The following is a 26,068-nucleotide window of genomic DNA, read 5'->3' as shown; positions in this document are numbered from 1 at the left end:
ATTTTTGGATCTGATATGATATTATAGGAAGAGTAAAGATGAATAATAGGAAAATTGATTCTTTTTTCCAAAGGAAAGCATGTGAAATTGAAAGAGAAGAGAGAGATGAAGAAATTATAATCCCGACATCCGAATCTGAAACAGTTATTGAGAATCCAACAATTGAAGAATGGTTTTGAAAATTCTTTGGAACGCGATCCTAGAAAGCGTCCTCCGATTTGGCAATATCCACCAAATCAAGTGGATGCAATACAAAGAGCTTATCTAAAATGGGGTCCATATCAAATTCATTTAGAAAACTATCCTTTGTCCGGTAACGAGGATCATCCGAGAAGGTTTCAACATACTTGGTTTAACATATTTCCATCATGGTTAGAATATTCACCATCTGAAGATGCCGCATATTTCTTACCATGTTACCTTTTTAGCAAAAAACTAAGTGGACGTCCCGGATCACTTGTCTTTATTTCTATGGATTTTAGAAATTGGAAGAAAGTTAGGAATGAAAAATATTGTTCCTTTCTTAAACACATAGGGAAGGATCCTTGCTCACCACACAACAATGCAATGAAAGCTTATCAAGACTTGTTGAATCAAGATGGTCATATTAGAAATGTTATTCAAGTGCAAAGTTCAAGTCAAAGAATGAATAATCGGTTACGACTCAAGACTTCAATTGACATTGTTCGTTGGTTAACACTACAAGCTTGTGATTTTAGGGGTCACGACGAAAGTAGCAAATCAAGAAATCAAGGTAACTTTCTTGAGTTATTGAAACTTTTAGCATCCTACAATGATGAAGTTGCAAAAGTTGTGTTGGAAAATGCTCCACAAAATTGCAAGTATACTTCACATCAAATTCAAAAAGAGCCCTTGCAAATTCTTTCTAGTAGGGTGAAAAAGAGTATTCGTGAGGAAATTGGTGATTCCAAATTTTGTATCGTTGTTGATGAAGCTCGTGATGAGTCAAAAAAGGAACAAATGACTCTTGTATTAAGATTTGTTGATAAAGTTGGTTTAATACAAGAGAGATTTTTTGATGTGGCACATGTTAAAGACACCACATCTTTAACTCTTAAGGAAGCAGTATGTGATATACTTTCTCGACATAACCTTGATGTTTCTCACATTCGTGGCCAAGGGTATGATGGTGCTAGCAATATGAGAGGAGAATGGAATGGTTTGCAAACCCTCTTTATGAAGGATTGTCCTTATGCATACTATGTTCATTGTTTTGCTCATCGATTGCAACTTGCATTAGTTACATCATCAAGAGAAGTCAAACCTGTTCATAAATTTTTTGAGAAGCTGATCTTTGTTGTGAATGTTGTTTGTTCTTCTACAAAGCGTCATGATGAGTTACAAGCTGCCCAATTAGAAGAAATTGCTTATTTGTTAGAGATTGATGAGATTGTAACTGGTAAAGGTGCAAATCAAGTTGGTACATTGAAACGAGCTGGAGATACTCGTTGGGGATCACATTACGATTCAATTTCTAGCTTGATAAACATATATGAAGCAACTTGTTTAGTTTTAAAAAAAATTGCAAAAGATAGAGGGAGTTATGCTACACGTGGGGATGCAGATAGTTGTTACAATTACTTGAAGGCATTTGATTTTATATTTATTTTGCACTTGATGAAAGAAATCATGGGAATAACAGATATGCTTTGTCAAGCCTTACAAAAAAAATCAAGATGTAGTTAATGCTATGAACTTGGTTCGTTCAAGGTTTGAGAAAAAATGGTTGGGATATATTGTTTACTAAAGTGGTATCTTTTTGTGAAAAACATGGTATTGAGATTCCTGATCTTAATGATGTTCATTCAACAACAAGATTTGGACGCTCCCGTCTTGAAGAGAATCAAGTCACAATTCAACATTACTTTAAAGTTGAAATCTTTTTCACTACCATTGACAAACAGTTACAAGAGTTGAATAGCAGATTCAATGAGCAAACAATGGATTTGTTAACTCTTTCTTGTTCTTTATCTCCTAAGGATGGATATAAAGCTTTTAGCATTGATACTATTTGTTCTTTAGTTGACAAATATTATCCTATGGATTTTAGTGATCAAGAGAAGAATAATTTGCAATTTCAACTCCAACATTTTCTATTTGTTGCTCGTCAAGCATCAAACTTGAATAATTTATCAACTATTCAAGAACTATGTTCATGTTTGGTTGCATTTGGACAGGCTGAAACTTACTTCTTGATTGATAGACTACTTCGTCTTATCATGACTCTTCCCGTTTCTACGGCCACAACTGAGAGGTCTTTTTCAACAATGAAAATTATTAAGACTAAGTTGAGAAACAAGATGGATGATGGATTTCTTGGAGATATCATGACAGTATATATTGAAAGGGAGATTAGTGCAAGCATTAGCTCGGAGTCAATTATTGACGATTTCAAGTCACTCGGAACGCGTAAAGCATTATTTTAAGGTAGTTTTAAGTCATGTAATTTAAATTTTTAGTAATTAACTTTGTATTTATTTTAAGTTTAATGTTTTATTTAAAATACTATTTACATTTTATTTATAATTTTTATTTTACGTTAGCGGTCATCCCAAATTTTTTTATCTGGCTTCGCCACTAACAAAGACTTAAATAAAGAACAAGCATAAGATCCATTTAAACAACATCATATCACTTTTGCTTATGGAGGTTCAAGAACACTTTTCAACTCTTGATTTAAAATCAATTGAGTTTCCATGCAAAACGGTGATGATTAAGGTACTAAATAAATAAAGTAAGAGTAAAAATGGAATATAATTAAATAAAGAACACACATAAGAGTCTACTCATTCAATAAAAAGAAAGAAATGACTTGAAAGAAAATGAAGAGAAAAATAAAGAGAGTTTTGACTTAGCTTTTGTGAATGATTGAGGGTTAGATTTGTGAATGAGAATAATTTTATTTATATGCTCTAAAAATGGTAGTTTAGGAATTATGTAAGAGTGTTAATGCATTCTAAAAACTCATTTAATTAAATACTCCCTCCGTTTCTTTTTAAGTGTCTCTTTTGTATAAAAAATTTGTTCCATTTTAAGTGTCATTTTCAAAGTTCAAGATAACATCAATTGTCATTTTCTCAAAATTACCCTTAATTATTTATTATAGAGAGAGAAAAAAAAAGTTAAATATATAAATAAATAGATAGGTGTATTATAGGTAAAAAGACAATTATTACTTGAAAAGTAGTAAATTTGATTAGTTTTATTGGTATGCGTAAAAAGTCAAAGAAAGACAATTTAAAAGGAACTAAGGGAGTAGTGAATAATGATGTAATATATCCATGAAATAATGATGTGATATATGCATGGAATGATGATGTAATAAATGAGAGATATTTTGAGTTTTCTAGAAACATTGATTTTTTTATGATGCATGAAAATGATTAATAAAATTCAAATAGATATTTTGATGATAAATCAAATGATCATGAATTTATTTTTCAAAATGCATAATAAAAAAATGCAATTTTAGTCAATTTCTTCGACAGGTAAAATATTGACTTTATGTTGACTTTTTTACTATATATGTATATATGAATAATTATGGTGACTTTATTTAATGATAAAAAAACATATGGGTAAAAATGCAAAACTGGACAAATGGATTTGTATCAGATGAATTTAAAATGCCAGACAAAATTGGGGTATGACATCTTCATTGTGGAACAATAATTTTGAGAGTGTTAGTTTTATTCCCCGACACCTTAATTTTCTTGAGGTTTTAATGTAGAATCAACAACATGTGTTACTTGGAGATCATATCTTTTGTGCTAGTAGATTGATTAACATCCTCAAACATATCCTCGAACTATATTGTTTAGGGTGTGCCTACTAATTTTTTATTCGCTTATTTCTTCATGTTCCTTATATTTCCTAGGTCAGAGGCTTCTAGGTCTATCCTCACTAGAAGTCAAAATATTTTCCCAAAAATTGATGTTGCACCCTAGACGTACCTTATGAAATGCTCTTCCTGAATGAGGCCCTTTATCTTCTTCTTCTTCACTTAGTGGCAATCATTTTTATGGTGACCTTTAACCTTTTGATATTTACATTATTTATTGGGTTCGCTAGCCATAACCTCTCATTTAAGGGTTGATGGTTTAATAATGGCTATGGTGTGAAGTACTTCTCAAAATATTTTCTCTAGATTATTATTTAACGGTTTGTAATTTTCCCCAAGAGTTATAGGAGGTTAGAAAATCCTATAACCTCCAATTGGCTTTGGATAGTTATTCTTGCATTGGATGTAAGATTCTCATTTCATCTACTTCTCTCATTTGTGTCTCTGGCTCTTTTCTTGCGTTTCTTTCCCCACAATTTACCTAACATTCTTCCCCCGTCATTATCGCCTTCATTTAATGTTCAGGTTTTGAGCAAGGGACTCATTGAAATGTCTGACTTTTAACCCATTCTGGAAGGCTCCTTCAAACATCTATTGGTTAGGATTTATTACCTTGATAGTGACTTCATTGAAACATGTTAAGTACTCACGTAAGGGCTCAAAGAGCCCTTGACACACTATGGAGAGAGTTGTGGTTGACACCTTGCATTGCTTGTTAGCTAAGAATTATTTGGACTAATTTCTAGGATAATCTTGATAGCTGGTTACAGAGAATATGGGAAGATTCATTTACCAATGTAAGGTTGCATCTTTCAAGATTTCAGATATAAGCTTGTATTTCAGTGGGTCTAACACATCTATGACCACCATCTCCATGTTGAAGGCGGTAACATGCTCTTGAGGTTTCTCCTTCCATTGAACGTCGCCATAGGAGGCGACTTATAATTTTATGAGAATAAAGTGTCCCGGATTTCTGCAAAGAGGGGTTGAGGATCTTCAACCTCTAATGAGACATGATGAATCTTGAAGCTATTACTTGATCATGGTCAATATAATTCCGCTTCATCAAGTTGTGTGGTTGTTGACTCAATCCCAATGTTATCTTAAGATGTGACATTGCCACCCATGTGTAGAATTCACGTCCTAGCTCTCTAAAGCTTATTTGAGGTCACACGTGTTTTTCATGTGACAACAAGTGACTGGACCGGGTTAGATGATCATATATAAGTCTGAAATAAATATTTATGACAGTTCACAGTTTCCAAAAACGATATCGATAATAACGAAGTGGTTAAGGAGAAACATAACCGCTCAAATAAATACACAATTAATTTTTATAATCAACCACCATCACTAACTAATGATAAAAACAAATAATATAATAAAACTTTTAAAAAAATAAATCAAATAAACCTAAAAAAAGACAAAACTTCAAAAGAAAATTATCAAAATAATTTACTTAATTGTAGAAACGAACAAACTAAAATTACTGAAAAATCAACTAAATTTACTACACCGTCTTCCACCACTTTAAACCATTTTCTTTGTCTCTTTAATGTTTCACCCACATTCTTCTCCTTTTCTCCTTTTTTTTCTTCACAATAATTTGACAACTAGATGTTCCTTTCTCTCAATACCCACATGTGGGCTTGCCCCAATTAAAACCATAACACACACATTTAATTTCTTTTTTATTTATTTATTTTCTAAACATATTTATTTATTTATGTATAAAAGTCATCCTCACTTTCTCATTCTCTCTCCTATAAGAACAACTACACTTCTTATCAACACTATACTTTCTTCCACATCATTATACATATTTCTTAGCACAAAGTTAAATTTTTATAATAGCATTTCACCACAAAATTAATGGAGGGATCTGGAGAAAATTGGCCTTCTCATTCTGATTTGGTAAAATGCAATTTCAACTTTTACCAAAAACTTTGGTTCTCTTTTGATTCTGATTTGTTAAATTTATGGCTTAGGGTTTAATTGATGACGTCATTTATGATGATGAGTATCATTTTAATGAGAAGGATTTATCAGAGATGATGCTGGAACTTTCAGCTACCATTCCTGGCTCGAATAAGGTTAGTAAATATATTTATATTCAAAAGAATGATATTGTTTTTTTGTTTTACTTGTTGTTAATTAATATATTATTAGTATATTAGTTATTGTCAACAACAAAAAAGTAGACTTAAAATTGTGTTGTTTCTTGTTTTTATTATGAAACAATAATTTAAGAAAATTCTTTTACACTCTCAAGATTTGCTTGCTTTCAATAATCAGTAGAAAAATTAAATTCAAAGTTAAAATTATTTTACAATAATTATATATAGAGTTATAAAAAGATCGATAATTTATTATCTTTGTAAAAAAATCGATAATTTATCATTAATAGAGTAATAATTAAGGTGATTTAAAAGTTAAGATATCCTTTTCCATTTATAGTTTATCATAGGAAGAAGAGAAAACTTAGGATATGAACAAATTTGGCTAAAAATGATTCAGCAAAAGAAAATAAAAGTTATGATTGATAGATAACCCATCTGCGAGTGCATATTCAAAATTTTGAAAAAATATTCATACAAAAGTTTTATTAAACTCCAAAACTATAATGGTCCAAGATGGACCATAGTTCCAACTTGCATATGTATTAGATTCAGAACAAATGAGAACCACAAAACACATAATGTCGGCATAGCAGTAGTATTATTGTACACTATGCACATTCAATTATGCATTTGAAAATTAAAAATATATTTTTACACCACAGCATACCTCTGCCATATTTTAGTGTTTATCAATACATTAAACAATAAAATATATTCGTAATAAATTTTCTTTTTTTAAAAATTATATAATTTTTTATTTTTAAATTAAAGAATATTGATATGTCGTAATTTTATTAACTAATATTTTATATTTGATTAATCAATTTTATTTATTGTTAAAAATTATTTTTAATATCTGAATGTCTATTAACCAATTTTATAATTTCATTAACCAATTTTTATTTTTTATTAATCAATTTTGTTTTATTATTAAAAATTAGTTTTAGTATTTTGCCGTTTATTAACAACTTAATCACTTTATTAATCGAACGTTTTACATTTTATTAACCGATTTTTTACATTTTAGTATCCAATTTTTTACTTTACATTAATCAACTTTGTTTTACTATTAAAAAATATTTTTAATATCTGAATTTTTATTAACTAACTTCATCATTTCATTAATCAATTTTTTACATTTCATTAATCATATTTGTTTCATTACTTAAAGTCATTGTTCACCGACAATGTTCACATATTGTTTATGACATTATTCATGACATTGTTCACGTTTTTTTTATGATATTGTTCATAAGTATATTTTTTATTTTAAAAAAAAACACTGTTCACCGTATAAATACGGTGAACAATATATACGGTGTAAGTATTGATGTATGATGATGGTGTGGAAATAGCATTGCTATTTGAAAATACTTGAAATTTATATCGTTGTCCTTTTATACTTCCACACCTTTAATGTATATTTGAAGATAGATGAGTAAATTGTTGGGCTATCCCTCCTCCTTTGAGTGACCCAAATGAATGTGGGTTAGTAGCCGATGTATGTGTACGCCTTTGTTATTATAAAATAAAGAGAATTATATCAACAATTCATAAGGTGAGAAACAACAAAAGAAAAATTGAGAGAAGAGTAAAATTTCTCACAGCCCCACTTCAACACAGATTAGTCCCACGAGATCAGAATTTCCTCACATTCCAACTGTCGGACCGTCCTGATTTTTGGTGATAGCGTTCAACACTCATAAATGTAGGTTTTGAACGGAGGAGATCGGATTTTGAGTCTGTCTGACGAGTCTATTTTTGAGGTGAAGTTTTTGTGGTTGTTTTGGTTGATTGTCTCTCTTGATTCTTGTTGTATTCCAAGATTGATTGTAGATATTGATGATGTTTATGTATGCCTCTAACTAGTGTTAGAGAGAAACTTGAATGTAGCCATTGTTTGATTATAATAGAGAATTAAGTGGCCTATGAGTCTCGTGGTTTTTTACTCCTAATTAATAGAGGTTTTTCCACGCTAAAATTGTCTTGTGTTGTTTGGTTTGTTTTATTGTTTGTCGTTGCATTTGATATTTGGGAGAGATTGTGTTGTTGAATTATTTTGTTGCATTGTAGAATTCCTCCCAACAAGTGGTATCCAGAGTTGTGGTTTGATTTGTGTAACAACGGAGACGAACATATCTAGGATGAGGAGTTTGAATGGATCCAACTATAATGTTAGGAAAGGGAAAATGTAAGATTTTCTTTATGTTAAAGGCTTTCACTTGCCGATTTTCTGTAGTGAAAAACCTGATGGAAAAAGTGATAAAGAATGAGCTTTGTTGCATAGACAAGTTTGTTGATACATTCATCAATGGGTGGATGATAATGTTTTGAATCATGTGAGTTCGGTGAATCGTACTCGCTCTCTTTAGACCAAACTTGAGGAGTTGTATGCAAGAAAGACGAGGAATAATAAGTTATTCTTGTTCAAGCAATTGGTGTCATTGAGGTATAGTGATGGTTCACCAATGATCGATCACTTGAACACTTTCCAAGGGATTCTAAATCAATTGTCAGCGGTGAATCTTACTTTTGATGATGAAATTCAAGGTTTGTGGTTTCTTGGTGCTTTGCCTAATTCTTGGGAGACTTTTAGGAAATCCTTGTCTAACTCCGCTTCGAATGGTATCATCCCAATGGACTTGGCTAAAAGTAGTGTGTTGAATGAGGAATTGAGGTGTAAGTCACAATGTTCTTTTTCACATTCCGAGGTGTTGGTTACCGAATCGAGGAGGAGACATCAAAATAGAGGTTCAAGTAATCATAGGAAATCACGTGGCAAATCACAAGGAGGCTCTAATAGATTCTCTAAAATTAAGTGTCATCATTTTTGGGAAAAAGGACACAAGAAAAGGTATTGTCGGAAGTTGAAAAGGGAAAACAAGAAGAAGAGCTACAACAATGACAAAAGGAAGGTAACAATAATGCAGATGTTGCTATTGTTGATGATTTATTTTTTGTTTGTGATAGTTGTGTAGAGAATTTCAATCTATCATGTGATGAGGTGGATTGAATGGTTGATAGTGGTGCTTCTACCCATGCAACCTCGAGACGTGATATTTATTCAACTCACGAGATCGGTAACTTTGGGGTTGTTCGTATGGGAAATAATGGGAAATAATGGGAAAGCTAATGTCATTGGAGTAGTAGATATTTATGTCGAAACTAGCAATGGGACTACTCTAGTTCTTAAAGGCGTGAAACACATTCCAGAACTTCAATTTAATCTTTTTCCATTGGAATTTGGATAACGAAGTTCTTTTTTGGCCAATGAGTGGAAGTTAAACAAAGGCTCAATGGTGGTTGCTAAAGGAAAAAGAAATTCAAACTTGTATATCGTCCAACTTGGGGTTTCGAAGTGTTACATCACCACTTGTGACAATGATAACTCATCTGAATTATGGCACAAGCGTTTGGGTCATATGAGTGAAAAAGGTTTGAGCGGTTTGGAAAAGAAGAATGTGTTGTATGGTGTTTCCGTTCCAAAGTTGAGAAAGTGTTCGCATTGTTTGGTGGGTAAGGAAGTGCGAGTTTCCTTTATGTCATCCGAACCAAAGAGGAAATTATAAGTGTTGGTTTTAGTACATTTTGATGTGTGTAGTTCGACGAAGACATAGTCACTTGGTTGTGCATATTACTTTGTGACTTTCATTGATGACTATTCTCGGAAAACATGGGCTTATACCTTGAAGATGCAAGATCAAGTGTTAGATACATTCAATTCGTTTCAAGCATCGATTGAAAGAGAAACAGGGAAAAATATCAAGGGTATCCGAACTGATAACGGAGGAGAGTATGTTGGACCTTTCGATAAGCATTGTCAAGATCAAGGTATACATCTTTAAGAGTCTCCTCCAAAGGCGCCGTAATAAATGGGTTATCCAAAAGAATGAATAAAACTTTGGTGGAAAGGGTGAGATGTTTACTTTCTCAATCAAAGTTGTCGAAATACTTTTTAGGAGAAGCATTGAGCACAATTATACATATTTTAAACCTCACTCCATGTGTTATGTTGAAATTTGATGTTCCAAATCATGTTTGGAGTGGTAAAGATGTTTCCTACGACCATCTTCGAGTGTTTGGGTGCTTGGCTTATATTCATATTTCGAAGGATGAGAGATCGAAATTGGATGAGAAGTCGAACAAATGTGTGTTTGTTGGGAATGGTCTTGATGAGTTTGGGTATCGATTATTTGATATGGTTCAACGAAAGTTTATTTGTAGTCGTGATGTCGTATTCATGGAGGATTATACCATTGAGGGCATCGAAAAAGTTGATAATAAAGATCTGATTTTTGAAGATGAAGAAATGGTTGATACAGACTCAGCTACTATTACTCATACCCTTATCACTTTCGAAGATGTTCCAATTGAAAATCAAGGTATGGATTTAAATGTTGATAATGTTTTAAATCCTAATGATATTATTAACATAATTGCTACGAAAGAAGTTGTTGAAAATGAGGTTGATCAAGAAGTGGAAAGTGTTGAGAAATGGGTTGCTTCTAATGAGTTGAGGCAGTCTAATCATGGTAAAAGACCTTTCGTTTGATACACCTCGAACGAGTATGTTTTTCTTACCGATGGTGGAGAACCCGAAAGCTTTGAAGAAGTTTTGGAGGATGAGAACAAAAAGGAGTGTGTGGATGCCATGGAGGATGAAATGAAATTACTTCGTGAGAATAACACCTTTGAGTTAGTGAAGTTGTCAAAGGATAATAGAGTATTGAAGAATATATGGGTTTATCGGATTAAGCAAGATAAATGTACTTCTCAAAGAAGATACAAGGCTCACTTGGTGGTAAATTCTTGTAAACAATGGGAAGTTGTTGACTTTGGCGTGATTTTTTCTCCTGTTGAAAAGATGCAATCTATTCGAGTGGTTCTTGGGCTAGCCGCTAGTCTTGATTTGGAAGTAGAGCAAATGGACGTGAAAACACCTTTCCTTCACGGTGATCTACATGAAGAAATTTACATGGAGCAACTGGATGGATTCCGGAAGAAGGGAAAAGAAGACTATGTTTGCAAATTGGTAAAGAGTATTTATGGTTTAAAATAAGAACCTCACATATGGTATTAAAAATTCAACTCTGTGATGATTGAACATGGGTACAAGATGACCAAGGTCAGTCATTGTGTGTTTTTCCAGAACTTCTTTGAAGGTGATTTCATTATTCTCTTGCTTTATATGGATGGTATGCTAATTTTTGGAAAGGATATTTCAAGAATTAAAGAGTTGAAGAAAACTTTGAGTGAATCTTTTGCTATGAAGGATTTAGGAGAAGCTCGTAAAATTCTTGGTATTGCAATTGTTCGAGATTGAAATTAGAAGAAGTTGTACTTGTCACAAGAAATGTATGTGGAGAAAGCCATTCGGTGTTTTAGTTTGTATAAGGCTAAAGCGGTGAGAATTCCACTTACTTCTCATTTCAAGCTTAGTCATAAACCATGTCCATCTACGGATGAAGAAAAGTTGAGTATGAAGAACATTTTGTACTCGTCGTCCATTGGTAGTTTGATGTATGTTATAGTTTGTAGAAGACCCAGTACTGTTCATGCTATGGGAATGTGGATCGTTATCTCTCAAATCCGGGAAAAGATCATTGGGAGGATATGAAGTGGGTGATGAGATATTTGTGTTGCTCGTCAAATTTGAAGTTGTTAGATGCCCAAAAGTGCTTATTAGAGCTATCACATGTGGGCATCTTTCACTCTTTTTCCTTGCTAAAACTGTCAAAACCACATTTGTTTTACATGGAATGCATTACATTGATAAACAAGCTTGGTGCCTTTGAGTTGTGTGTTATTGTGCAGGAAAGACATGAACTAATTGAAAATGAAGACACAAGAAAATTGGCAAAGGAACCAAAGAATACAAGCATTTCATCAGCCTGCTCGCTAGGCGAGGCTGTGGCGAAGCATTGGTTCGCTAGGCGAGTTCCAGGAGAACAGCTCCAGTAAATTGTCAAATTAATTCGCTAGGCGAGCTGAAGGCGAAGGTGGTAGCGAGTTCATTCTGTTTTGGTGAAAAACGCAGCTAGCACTCACTCGCTAGGCGAAGCTCTAGCGAGTCCCCAGCGAGCATTCCAGTAGCAAAACCTCTCAACCTCGCTGGGGCGAAGGTTGAAGCGTGTCCTTCGCTAGGCGAAGGTATGTTCGCTAGGCGAACATCACAGTTCAGCAGGCCCTGTTTTCTCTGGGCGCAGGGGCCTTTTGTGCCCATTTTAGACCCTCGCTAGGCGAGCCATTCTGCTCGCCTAGCGAACATGACAGACCAACTGAGGTCTATAAGTAGCAGGTGCCACTTTTGAGCACCATACCTCATTTTTTACCAACTTTTTCCATTTTTGTACTTTCTTCTAGATATTTTTGCAGCATTGTTCTTGGGATCTTTATGCCCTAGTTTTCATTTCTCTTCATCTTAGAACCATCTTCTACAAAAAGAAGGTGGATTCCCATCCAACTTCGATTATCCGACTTGGATGTTGATCAACCTTCTTTCCTTACTTGCCGACCAAGCTACCATGAAAATGAGTAGCTAAGTCATCCATTTGTCAAGGTTAGATGTAGGTGATTACTAGATTTGTGTGTAAATGTAAGGATCCTCATATGTAAACTCTTTAACGGTAAATATATGATGAAAACTTTGTTTCTATTTAAAACTCTTTGTGTTGGTTTATGATCGAGAGATGTTTACCGACTCTTGACCTAGGTTTTCATCCAAACTTGTTTGTTAGCTAGAGATAGTAACGAATGATTTTGTTCACCATAAGGTTGAACCAAAAGTTGTCATTTTGATAGATTGTGTTCGAGAGAAACAATGGATCAAAATGGCAAAACTCACAATATGTGTTCGAGAGAAACATATTGAGAGGACTTTGTGAAATGATTTATCATCTAAAGGAGTTTATAAGATTGTTGACCGAGCAAATACATGCAAAGTGATCATTGAAACCTAACTTTGACAATATTTCTCATTTAATCAAACCATAACTTTTACCGAAACTTATTACTTTTTATGCAAGATAACTTGATTAAAACCAAAACCCTATTGTTACATTGAGCTACGATTAATACAACCATCGAACGGCGGTGATATCTTACAATCCCTGTGGATACGATAACAAAAACCCGACACGAAATATACTTTCAACAGAAGCTAACCTTGAGATGCAATAAGCCTATGTTTGTTGGGTATACGGAATCAGATCTAGCCGGAAGCTTAGATGATCGAAAATCTACTTCGGGGTATATGATGACTTTTGTCGGGGAGTCGTGGTTTGGCAATTAAAGTTGAGAAAATATGTTGCATTCTCTACTACCGAAGTCGAGTTTATATCTGTCGTGTAAGCGGAAAAATAGTTGTTATATTTGACGAAAATTGCAATGGAACTTGGAGTGAAACAAGAAAATTATGTCTTGTTTTATGATAATCAAAGTGTCATTCACTTATCGAAGAATTCCTCCTTTCACTCAAGGTAGAAGCGTATTGATGTTCGTTATCATTGAATTCGTGATGCATTAGATTCCAAGTTGATGGAGCTTGAAAAGATTCACACCGAGTAAAATGGTTCGAATATATTACAGAAGATGTTGCCTAGGGGAAAGTTTGAGTTTTGTTGCACGGTAGCCGAATTTCTGTTGCCTTCCAACTAGTAGGTCGAGGGAGTTTGTTGGGCTATCCCTCGTATTTGGAGTGCGCAAATGAATGTGGGTTAGTAACCCATGTGGGTGTAAGCATTTATTATTATAAAACAAAGAGAATTAGGTCAACAATTCATAAGGTGAGAAACAACAAAAGAAAAATTGAGAGAAGAGTGAAATTCTCGCAGCCCTAAATCAACATAGATCAGTCCCACGAGATCAGAGTTTTCTCACAATCCAACCTTCAGATCGTCTTAATTTTTGTGACAGCGTTCAACACTCGTTTAGGTACATTATGAATGGCGGAGATCGGAATTTGAGCATTCTAAGTCTAAATGACGAGTCCACTTCTGAGGTGTAGTTTTGGTTGATTGTCTCTCTTGATTCTTGTTGTATTCCAAGATTGATTGTAGAACTTGATGATGTTTATGTAAGCCTCTAACTAGTGTTTGAGAGAACCTTAATTGTAACCATTGTTTATTTATAATGGATATTTAAGTGGCCTACGGACCCGTTGTTTTTTACTCCTAATTAACGGAGGTTTTTCCACGCTAAAATTGTGTATAATTGTTTGATATATTTTGTTGATTGTCGTTGCATTTGATATTTGAGAGATATTGTGTTGTTAGATTATCCCACTGCATAATGGATTTCCTCCCAGCATAAATAAGAAGAGGATTTTCTACCTTTACTATTGTGTTCCTTTGATACTTTTGGTGAATTTAGGAGACACATGAATAAATAAAAAGAACTATTTTGTCGAGAGAGAAATAATGATTAAAAAAGAGATAAAGAGAAGTTCATAAAAAACACCAAAGTTAAAAGGTAGTATATCCATATCTGAGTAAATGACAGAGTGGTGGTTAAAACATATAGATGGATAGGCACCAAAGACACCAAAATCAAAGGTAGTCAATCCCTTTATATATATATATATATATATATATATATATATATATATATATATATATATATATATATATATATATATATATATATATATATATATATATATATATATAATATATATATATATATATATATATATATATATCAGATCGAATCACAAACTAAGTCACTCTCTTTAAAACCTTTCACAAAAGTCTCAAAGTTATACAAAACAATCACATAACAACATTGTCTCTAGTATAAAATAACTCAGTTCTATATTATACGATTACTATTTGCACGATAGATAATCAGTTTAGAAATACACCCTCTAATGGTACAAAGGTCAACCGAATATTGTATAAATATCACTTGTAGTATCAGGTATAAGGACCTGTCGTAATAATTTCTTAAACGAGGAGAAATTCAAGCAATTCTCCAAAGACAATTCAATAATGGTTATTTGACAACTCAAAATAATTTCTTAAACAAGAAGAAATTCAAATAATTCTCAAAAGAGAATAAAAAAAACTTTGTAATTTCTCAAACAAGGAAAAATTCAAATGATTCTCTAAAGATAATTCAAGAAAAATACTCGAAAAATCAACGAGTGGAAAGAAAGGGGGGGGGGGGGGGGGGAGGAAGTTGGCGCTACGACAATTCGAAAATACATAGTAAAGTGAGGAAGAAAAAACTCAAATGAAGTTTTTTGTGTGTGTTGGAATGAAACATGTGCTTTCCTTATATAATGAAGTAAGTTAGCAAAAGAATGCAATATAAGAAGTTTGAAACTTATAGTTGTTTCAATTAACATACTAACACGCATAGTTTTCTAACAGTGTGAGACTTAAGGATATTTTTTTCAATTAATTTTCATATTAAAACGTTGACGTGTTCCAACAATCTCTAACAATGCATACATGATATTCTCTTCCAACTCCTTTAGAGATACAATCTCTACTAGTGATGTGTTTCTCATTATTTGGTGTCTTTTTACCATTTTAATAACAATTTTCATTTTTTGAAATTGATACAGTACTATCACAATGGATAAACACAACTGGAATATGTTTTTCCCATAAAAGGATCTCAACTACTAAGTATCTTAACGAACTTGCTTTTTCACTAGCAGTTGCTAATGTTATCATTTCAGTCTCCATTATGGAGCGAGTCGACATAGTCTATTTCTTTGATTTCCAAGATACAACATCTCCAAATATATTGAATATATAACAACTACTTGCTTTGGAATCATCTGATAAGGTGTTCCAATTTTCATAATTGTATCCTTCAAGTATATCAGGAAATATCTAATAATGTAGATTGAAATTCATGGTCCTTTTAAGGAATTGCATGACTCGCTAAATAGATTATCAATGCTCATTACTCGGTCTACTAGTAAACCTGCAGAACAATCCTACGACATATGCAATAACGGGTCCAGTGCAATCAGTGGCATGCCTATTACTGTCAATGATGCTCTCATATTCAATTTGTCTAACACTATGAACAATGTTCTTAAATAGTTTAACACTATGACCGTATAATGTGCACGCAGGTTTAGAGTAAAAATAATTATATTTCATTAAGATATTATTCACATAGTGAGATTGACCCAAAGATATTCCCTTCTCAGATCTAGTGATCTTGATTCCAATAATTACATTGCTACTCTGAGATCTTTTATATCAAAGTTGTGACACAACAATGATTTCACAACATTCACATATCTGAATATGAGTAAGTTGTCTACATAGAGAAATATGATAATACAAATTCTATTTTCATATTTGTAATAACTGCATTTGTTACTTCCATTCACTTTGTACCCTGTCATACCCCAAAATTTGCCCATTAATATTTCAAGACATTTCAGGGCACTCCGACTCATTTTTATGACACTTAAAGGATCAAAGGCCCAGCTCGCGAATGACCCAAAATGGCCTACTCGCTACACGCTCACCTAGTGATAATATGAAAGTGGTTTATTTGGAAGCGGAGGAAAAGGGGTGCAAAAAGGAAAGAAAACCAACCAAACAGCAAAGCCCAACCCAAAGTACAAGAACACGGGTGGGGCATCTGTGACGAGCGTCACAGAGGCTGTGACGAGCGTCACGCCTCGCACACCCCTGTGACGGGCGTCACACATGGTGTGACGAACGTCACACCATTCCCCTACTTTGTGGGCGCAGGCAACGCTTCAGAGACTTGAAGATCCGTTGGACCCTATATCCACGTACGTGTTGAAGACTTTTTTTGGCAGCAGGCATGACCTAATGACAACAATATAAATAGCCGCCTTGAAAACCTAAAAGGGGAGCTTTTTCCGAGATTCTTTTTCCTTTGCCGTTTTCGCCTTTGCATTTTTCTTCTTTTCCAGCAGCTTAGGCATTGTGTTTTACAAGTGCTACACTATTTCTTTTGCAATTCCGGATTCCCTTTTGGTATTTAGTTAATTCTTTTCGCACAATAGTTTCTACAACGGAAACTATTGTGTGCCTTTTTACCGAATCTAATCTTACGGCGGCAGCAAGGTCACCTCCGCTCAATTCTATCCGATCGGCCAATTCAAGGTTGCGACTCAATTGCAAACAGGTTTGCGTTACTATTATCGCTTTATGTTCCTAATTCACATGTGATATCATAATTGAGATTCATAAATATATTTGAGGCTTTGCATGTAACTTAAGTATGCCTGGATACTTTGAATTGTTGTAATGGATGCCGCTGTTCTTCGTCCTATTTTGATCTTTGCCCATCTGACCTGTTTTATCATAACCATGCTTTGTTTACCTATTACTTTGGTGCAACTCTCGATTGCACCCTGATTTGGTATTCTAACCCGTTTGCTGAATTTTGCAAAGGTTCATATGTCCCGGGAAAAGATTGCTGTTTAGGTCTCCCACTTTATTTGTGGGATACCCTTGTGGAGACTCACCCTAAGTGGCCTAATTAATTTTAATGTGTTCATTTTAATGTCTCAATTTTAATGTATTAATTTTAATGTATTAATTTTAATGCATTGATTTTAGTATGGACTTAATTACTTAATTGACTTTAAAATATGACCTTTAAATAAGTGATCTTGGACCTCTCTTTGCTGCCTTACGGTATTACGGTATAATGGTCATGCCCCGCGAATGTGGGGATACACTTAGCAATGGCCCTTCGATTAAATCATCATAAAATAAATCATGGTCCCTCGGATGTTGCCTTCGAAAATACAATTTTGTCCCGCGATGACCCTTCGGTGTAGCCTACGGTTAAATGATGATCGTCCCTTCGAATGCTAAGGTATCCTTACAACTGTTGCCTTCAATGACCTATCGATGACCCTACAATGACCTTTTTACATCCCAAGGATAAAACTACTTACTTCTCAATAGTCAGGACAGTTTTACCCTCATAAGGATAGGAAATGACCGGAAAGACCTCGGACAGGTATAACCTTAATTGCTCATTCATAACAAAAAAATACTTTTCACACCTTACACCTTTCAAACATCTTTTGGAAAATCATCACTTAGCATACATCCGTACTAGGATCATTGCCGAGTTATATTTTTCTAAACTACTTTCAAAAACTATACGAGATAACCACTTTGTATACATTCATGCAAGAATCATTACAAAGTTAAATTCTCATTTTCAAAATATTTTTCACACATTTCTCAACCACCTTTTTCAAACTAGAAAACATAAATGATTGAGCAATTAAGAGCCCATGGATAACCATGGATACAAAGGGTGCTAATACCTTCCCTTTGTATAAAGTACCTCCCGAACCTAAGAATTTAAAATTAAGGTCTTTCCTGTTCTTTTCCACCTTTCCTTATGGGATAAAAGAAAAGTCGGTGGCGACTCTTGCTAACCGCAACATTGCGATTACAAATCCAATAAAGTCCAGTTCACCGTATGACATACCCTTTCGATATTATTAAGTCACCAAAATTTTAATGCCATTGATTTGAAGCTTGGTATAGACCATACAATGACTTATCTAACTTACAGACATTATTTTCTTGCCCATGAATCACAAACCCTTCCGCTTGGTTCGTATGATTATCTTCTTCTAATTCATTGTTTAAAAAAGTTGTTTTAACATCCATTTGGTGTACTGTTAAATTATAAATAGTAGCAATTGAAATCAGTGCCCTTATGGATATAATTCTAGTGAATGGAGAAAAACATCGAAGAAATCTATATTTTCTCTTTGCCTAAAACATTTGGCTACAAGGAAAGCCTTGTACTTATCAACTCTTCCATCAGATTTTAGTATCTTTTTTAAATCCATTTACAACTAATTGGTTTGCAACCAAGAGACAAGTCTACTAAGTGTCAGGTCCTGTTAGATTCTACATAATTTATCTCATCGTTAATATCTTCTTGTCACAAATCTACATCTAGAGACTACAAGACTTCTTAAATATTTGTTGGATATTCATCTACTATATAGGATGTATAATTGGGACCATAGTCTTCAACAACTCTTACTCTTTTACTTCGCTGAAGTTATATTTCTACTTCGTTGTTGCTTTTTGTGCTTCTTATCACAAGAATGTGATTCGATTCAACGCCCCCACTATTTCTCAACTTGAAAGGAATTTTTTTCCATAGAATTCAATGTCATTTAGTTCTACTATCAATTAAGAATTTAGGTCATAAAACCTATGCGTCTTATTGTTTACTGCATACCCAATGAATACACATGCTTAGACTCTACTAGTGAGTTTAACTCACTTCGGATATGGAGTTCTGACATAAAGCATACAACCCTAAATTCTAAAATAAGATAACTTTGGTTGTCTTTTCTACAATATTTCATAAGGACATATCTTATTTTTAAACTTAGGAACTCTATTCAGGACATAACAAATAGTCAATAAAATTCCCCTCCCTAGTGAGATGCAACACCAGAATTCAATGTAATCATAACGACTAGTTCAATAAGAGTTTTATTCTTTCTTTCTACTTTACCTTTAATTTCAAGAAAATATGGTGTAGTGGTTTCATGTAAAATTTTGTGTTGTTTATAAAATATTGTTGTTTCTACTAACTTGATTATCAATTTCATTAATAAAAGTCTTAAACATATCAATATCATTAAAAAATATCATTGTTAGTGATGGTGTACAAATCTACCCTAATAGACCGACTAGACCTTACCTTATTCAGGGGAAACCCAAAAACAAGAGTCTTTCAAATCTCAGGAGTATGCATGACATCCTTCAAGATTAAAGTCTTTTCGGAGCTGAACTTCAACTCCATTTCTCCAATACTCACAACATTAGTGGTGTGGGAAACTCTCAACAACTCTTTCTGATTTTTCAGCATTCGTGTATTTTTTTAAACATTGCACAATCATAAGAGACATGAGAAGAGGAGTCAATCTCCATCCACCAACCATGTTAATTTCAATGATCATAGCAATAAGTTTCCCATTAGTCAGGTTGACATGTGCATTAGGGGAAACACAAGTTTTAGATTTGATCTTACATTTCTTTGCCATATAACATGGTTTTCCACAATTGAAGTAAGAAAAAACACCAGTGTCATTTCTCTATGGTGGTGGTTGTCGCCAATGCCTTTATAACCTCACCAAATTTCTTTTTGCTGTTTGAAACAACCAAGACTTTTTATTTTTGATATTGTATATAAAATTTTTCTTTAATCCGAAGGAGACTAATCAGACTCTCAATTGAAAATTAATTTGTTTTGTGGCGAAGCAAAGTTTTAAAATATTTCAAATTATGGGATAGTTTGAAATTGTTCAATTAAAGACATACGTTGATTGATGATCTCGTGAGAAATATTTTGAAGTTCTTGACATTGAGCCTCCACTAAACTTTCATATACCATCTGATACTTCATGTAGCGACTAACAACATACTAATTTTTTCTCCAGCATCTTCAGTGTCATACTTCTTTTTCAAAGCATCCCAAACCTATTTTACAGTCTCGCAGTAACTATAATAATTATACAGATCATCTACGAGTCAACTTAGAATATGATTTTTGTAGAGATAATAATTCTCTTTCCATAAGGAAATTTCATTCATCGATTGTAAATTATTTTCTTTAATATGTGCAACAAATTCTGATTCATTAGAACTTAATATTCCATCAGAGTCCACAAATCTCTTACCGTTAGTTTGCTCATTTGATCCAAAAGGAACACTAGGAATTCCACATGTCAGAACATTCACAACCTTTTTTAAAGTTAAGAAAAATCATTATTTTTGTTGCCAACATATTTAAGTGACTTCCCTCAACTTGAACAGTTTATCAAAGACAACAACAAAAGTACCAATAATTTATGTGATAGCCAAGACAGTTTGGAAACATCTTAAAATTGTTGTTTAATGATTTTTGAAAAAAATTGCCACAAAAGAAATTACCAAGTCGAATTATACACTAGATTGCTCTATTTAAGACGTTTTGCGGCATTGCCCAAAGTTATGCAAAGCAGCCACTCAACTACGATGCCTATATGATAAAAAAATCTAGTTCTATATTGTACAATTACTACTTATACAATAGATAATAAGTCTAGAAATACACTCTCTGATGGTATAAATACCACTCATATTATCTTGTATAAAGACCATTCGTAATAATTTCTCAAACGAGGAGAAATTCAAATGATTCTCTAAAGAGAATTCAATAATTGTTATTTGAACACTCAAAATAATTTATCAAACAAGAAGAAATTCAAATAATTCTCTAAAGAGAAAAAAGAAACTTTGTAATTTTGCAAACAAGGAGAAATTCAAATAATTTTCTAAAGAGAATTCAAGAAAATACTTGGAAAAATCAATGAGTAGAAAAAAAGGAGGGGAAAGTTAGCGCTTCGACAATCCAAAAACGCAAAGTAAAGAGAGTAAGGAAGAAAAAACTCAAGAAATTTTGTGTATGTTTTGGAATGAAACATGTGCTTTCCTTATATAGTGAAGTAAGCTAGCCAAGGAATGCAATATAAGTAATCTAAAACTTAGAGGTTTTTCAATTAACACACAAAGATGCATAAGTTTTAATCAATGTGAGACTTAAGGTGTTTTCTTCAGATTTGTGTTTCTTGACCCCTGGTAAAAATGATAGGATATGTAGTAAATATGGTGATTATGATATCCCCTTTTATGAGTGCCTTTTCTCGATCTTGGGTCTTCGACTGCCCCTCAATGTCTTTGAGATGGAGGTTCTTAAGCATTTGATAATGGCTCATTTATAGCTTTAAATTACGAGTTAGGCGTATGTGAAAGTCTTTTAGAACTGCTGCGAATGTTTGAATGAGAGGCCTTCTATGACCGTTTATTTCATCTCTGTAGAGTCTAATGTAGTCGTGCGACTCATGTGAAGTTGCGTGGCTTAATCTCCCTGGTGCTGACCGTATATGGCTTCAGAGCTTTTTCATAGGGCTTACAACACTTTGAAAACTAATTCTTCTTGGTGAACCCCATCCTCTTAGAGGCTCATGAAACAGTGTGAACTGTCGGAGATGGAATAGTAGGTAGATCTGCTGAATTATTCCCCAAGTATTGTAATGAGGGCCATTTCCTAATTGAAAATGGGTTGTATTTTTAGGGACCATGTTTCAAGGGACCTACGTGTTTCAAAGGACCATGTTTTCCCGGATCAGATGCTCAAGGATGGAGACGTCGTTTCCCAGCTAGGGTAACCTTCCCCATTTTATTTATTTATTGTGCACATCTTGTTTGTAAAATACACTTGTAGTATCTAAATAGATATGTGTATATTTGTAAATGAAATATTTCGACCTGTTTGAAGTATGTTTGTGTGATCTCGAGTATGTGGCTCTGTATTTTGTGCGAACTTACTAGGTTTTCCCTCAAAGTTTATTGGACGTCTCTAGAGCTGTTCTCGGCTAAAGGTAGGTTCCCCTCCCCCGCCCAAGTTAAAACCCGGTCCAAGGTCGACGTGTGGCCAACCCACCACGACCTCTAGAATGACTAGCTTCTAGGTGAGGGTAGACCATTATTTCCAATGGGGAATTGATTGTTGTAGTTGCACACGCGTGGAATTTGCGACAATACCCATGAATTTATTTGTGTGTGCGCTTTGGATTATGGAGAATTAATTGTTGTAGTCGCACGCACATGGAGTTTGTGGTAGCACCTTAAAATTTACTTGTGTGTGTTTTGTATTGGAGCCTCGATCCCTTCGGCCGTACCCTAGAATCTATGCAACCTTACAAAATCACAAGGAAAAAAGTATTTCTGAACTTGCACTATTTCATTAATACTTGAGAATTAACTATACATATGAGGAAGTTGATTATACAAACATAAAGTATAATGCAAATAAGATAGAAAAACATAACCTGGCAGACTCACTCCCACTTATTCTTCCTATTTTCTTCCTATTGGATCACCCACTATTGGGAGGATAGACGTTCATGCGTCTGAGTTGGTCGGTTAGGGATGCCACATTAATTTCCATTGTGTTGCCTTCTCCTTGGTCTCGCTGGAGTGCTTAATAGATTCTCTTTTCTCCCTTAAGTTCAACATTGATGGTAACAGACTCTCCTTGAAGATTATGGTATTTTAGCTTGAGATGGACTAGTGAGGCTACAAATCTAAGATAGTTGTGAAGGGTCTCCCAAGAATACAATTGTAGACGCTCTTGCAAGGAACCACCAGGAACTGCGATCTGATGGATCAGATTTGTTTCCCTTCTCCCACAGATACCATTAACTCAATATACCCCCACATATGGGTTGTCGTACACTTGAATGCTTGCAAATATGGGCCTTTATACGTCCATAAGCTTCTTCTATCGAGGCCCATCTTCTCAAATACCTCAGAGTGCATAATATCACACGAGCTACCTTCGTCAATCAGAATTTGGGAGACATCAAAATGTATGATCATAACTGTTATCACTTAGGGAAAGATATCACTATGAAATCCTCAAACTATTTCAAAATCTGGAACCCTAGAATTGGTCAGACAAAGGTTTTTTTCGACGTACCTCCATCATTTTTGTGAACAACCATCATATCGACGATTTTCTCTTCTTCGTTCCCTTGGAGTGGAGGTTTTCTTGGGGGCGCTCTTCCAGTGATAGCATCTATATACCAGAGTTTTCCCTAGCTGGCATTCTTATCTTTGTCAGAGTTAGCATGAATAATTTATACTTGGAGGCATCATGACCCGCTGTCGTACACATGTAAAAAACAAGTAGAAAAATGTAGTAAACGGGAATCAACACCTCGATTCGTATCACATGAACTCTTGGAAAAATTAACCAAATAAGAAAACGAAATAGGGGAGTTTCGATTCGATTGAGAATAAGTGATTAAAAAAGTGATTATGAAATAAGTGATTATAAAATAAGTTGATCTACTGATTCAATTTCCTAACTTATCATTGGTTAATATAATTTTCATGACCTAAGTGGATTCTAATCCCTTTTCGATTACAGTAACAATAACAAGCACATTGATACTGTAGATGTTTTTGATTGGCTGCATTTTATGTTAAAACACTTACTGTACTCTGATGTCTTGACTGATGTCATGACATGCTTAAGTAGTATGCTGCAGGATTAGCTAATACAGGATTTACTGAATGTCAAACTGAATGTTATGACATTCGTCCCTGACAGCAGATACTGAAGTATAGGCTAGTTAGTTTTTCCTGTTATGTTTCAGGCTGATTTTTAGGAAACTAACAGCTGTGTTAAGATTTATGGGACCTAGCATATAGCCTATTGCCTGGATGTCAAACTGAATGTTATGACATACATTCCTGACAGCATATGCTAAAGTGTAGGCTAGTTAGTTTTTCTGTTATGCTTCAGTATTTATTTCAGGCTATTTTTCAGGGATCTAACAGCTGAGCTAAAATCCAGGAAACTAACAACTATGCTAAAATTAAGAGACCTAGCATATAGTCTATTTGTTAGCACCCTAATGTGTGGAAATTAGGTTAACTTGCTTAACCTTAATTTTAGGGAATTCAAGTACAAGGCCCAAGTGCTGCATTATAAAAGGATGACAATCCTACTTTCAGCAATTCAGGGATTTGAAGTGTGAAGAATTAAATACATCATTGTATTTCCTTGTTGTATGTTTTATTGTGTCTTGTATTAGATTTTACGTGTGAGCCAAGCAATTATCACCTAGATGATTGCATTGGACTAGGGTGTTCATTGAGTTGTAATTGTTGTGTCACTCTAAGCTTTTAAGCGTGAGTGCTGTGTTTCTTGATTAAAGCTTTTAAGCCCAATCAAGAGTTGTTTGAAGTATAACTTCACCACTGACTTTAAAATTATTAAAGGTTGTAATCACTGCTGTGATTGAGGGGGAGTGAGTAGGAACTCTGGTCTTAGTTTAGATTGAAATTGCATTGGGTAGGTCTTAAGTGATAGGATTAAACAGTTGGTTTAAGTCCTGAATTAATAACTCTTATAGTGGATTTCCTCCCTGGCTTGGTAGCCCCCAGACATAGGTGTGTTTGTCACCGAACTGGGTAAACAATTCTCTGTGTTATTTACTGCCCTTTACACTTACTTTCTGCATCATTCCTGTATGAGCAGAATTGGATGTCATAACATCCAGTGTAACATCGATAGTCTGTTACTAGAATTTCAATTGGCATCAGAGCAGACACCCTACCTGTTAATTTTTGGGTGAGATCTAGGGACGTTACCTTCTAGTACCATGGACAGGGATGCAGGATTCTCAAATAGACCACCCATGCTGGATGGTTCTAACTATGATGACTGGAAACCTCGTATGATAGCCTTCTTGAGGTCTCTGGATAGCAAGGTCTGGAGAGTTGTTAACAAAGGATGGGAACATCCAACGAAGACAGGTAAAGATGGAATCATTATGCAAATTCCTGAAGAAGAGTGGGACAAAGAGCAAGAGGCATTAGCCCTTGGAAACTCTAAGGCTTTGAATGCACTGTTCAATGGGATAAATAAGAACATCTTCAGACTGGTGCATCACTGTGAGCTGGCTAAAGAAGTTTGGGATACTCTCAAAACAACTCATGAAGGTACCTCCAAGGTAAGGATGTCTAAACTCCAGATGCTGACTACTAAGTTTGAAAATCTGAGGATGAAAGAGGATGAGACTATTCATGACTTCCACATGAATATTCTTGAAATTGCCAACACTTCTGGAGGCTTAGGAGAGAAAATGTCTGAAGAAAAACTTATAAGAAAGATTCTTAGAACATTGCCCAAGAGATTTGCCATGAAGGTTACTGCTATAGAAGAGGCTCAAGATATCTGCAATATGAAGGTTGATGAGCTTATTGGCTCTCTCCAAACTTTTGAAATGGGCTTGTGTGAGAATGTTAAAAAGAAGAACAAAAGCATAGCTTTTGTATCAAATACTGAAGAGGATTCAGAAGAAGGAAATATTGGAGGCGATGAAAGCATATCAGAAGCTATAGCCATGCTTGGAAGACATTTCAAAGTGTTCATAAAGAAGATTGATCAAAAAGGTAGACCAAATGTCAAGAACATTTCGTCTGACATCAGCAGAAGATCAACATCTGAAGAAAAGTTCAACCAAGGCAAGGGA

General features: G+C 34.3%; 1 protein-coding gene across 1 annotated transcript in view; it reads left to right on the top strand.

Moving 5' to 3' along the window:
* The first annotated feature begins 5,573 nt into the window (after window positions 1-5,573).
* LOC127105383 (transcription factor NAI1) overlaps window positions 5,574-26,068 on the top strand; it is a 36,570-nt gene continuing 16,075 nt past the window's right edge. Inside the window, exons 1-2 of the mRNA XM_051042559.1 lie at window positions 5,574-5,776; window positions 5,851-5,955. Coding sequence (XP_050898516.1) covers window positions 5,735-5,776; window positions 5,851-5,955 — 147 coding nt within the window. The 5' untranslated portion in view covers window positions 5,574-5,734. The remainder of the gene's footprint in view (window positions 5,777-5,850; window positions 5,956-26,068) is intronic.

Source organism: Lathyrus oleraceus, chromosome 7 (assembly GCF_024323335.1).
Source record: "Lathyrus oleraceus cultivar Zhongwan6 chromosome 7, CAAS_Psat_ZW6_1.0, whole genome shotgun sequence".
NCBI lineage: Eukaryota > Viridiplantae > Streptophyta > Magnoliopsida > Fabales > Fabaceae > Lathyrus > Lathyrus oleraceus.
The sequence above is the reverse complement of the archived record's forward strand: the minus strand, read 5'-3'. Positions and strand labels throughout refer to the sequence as shown.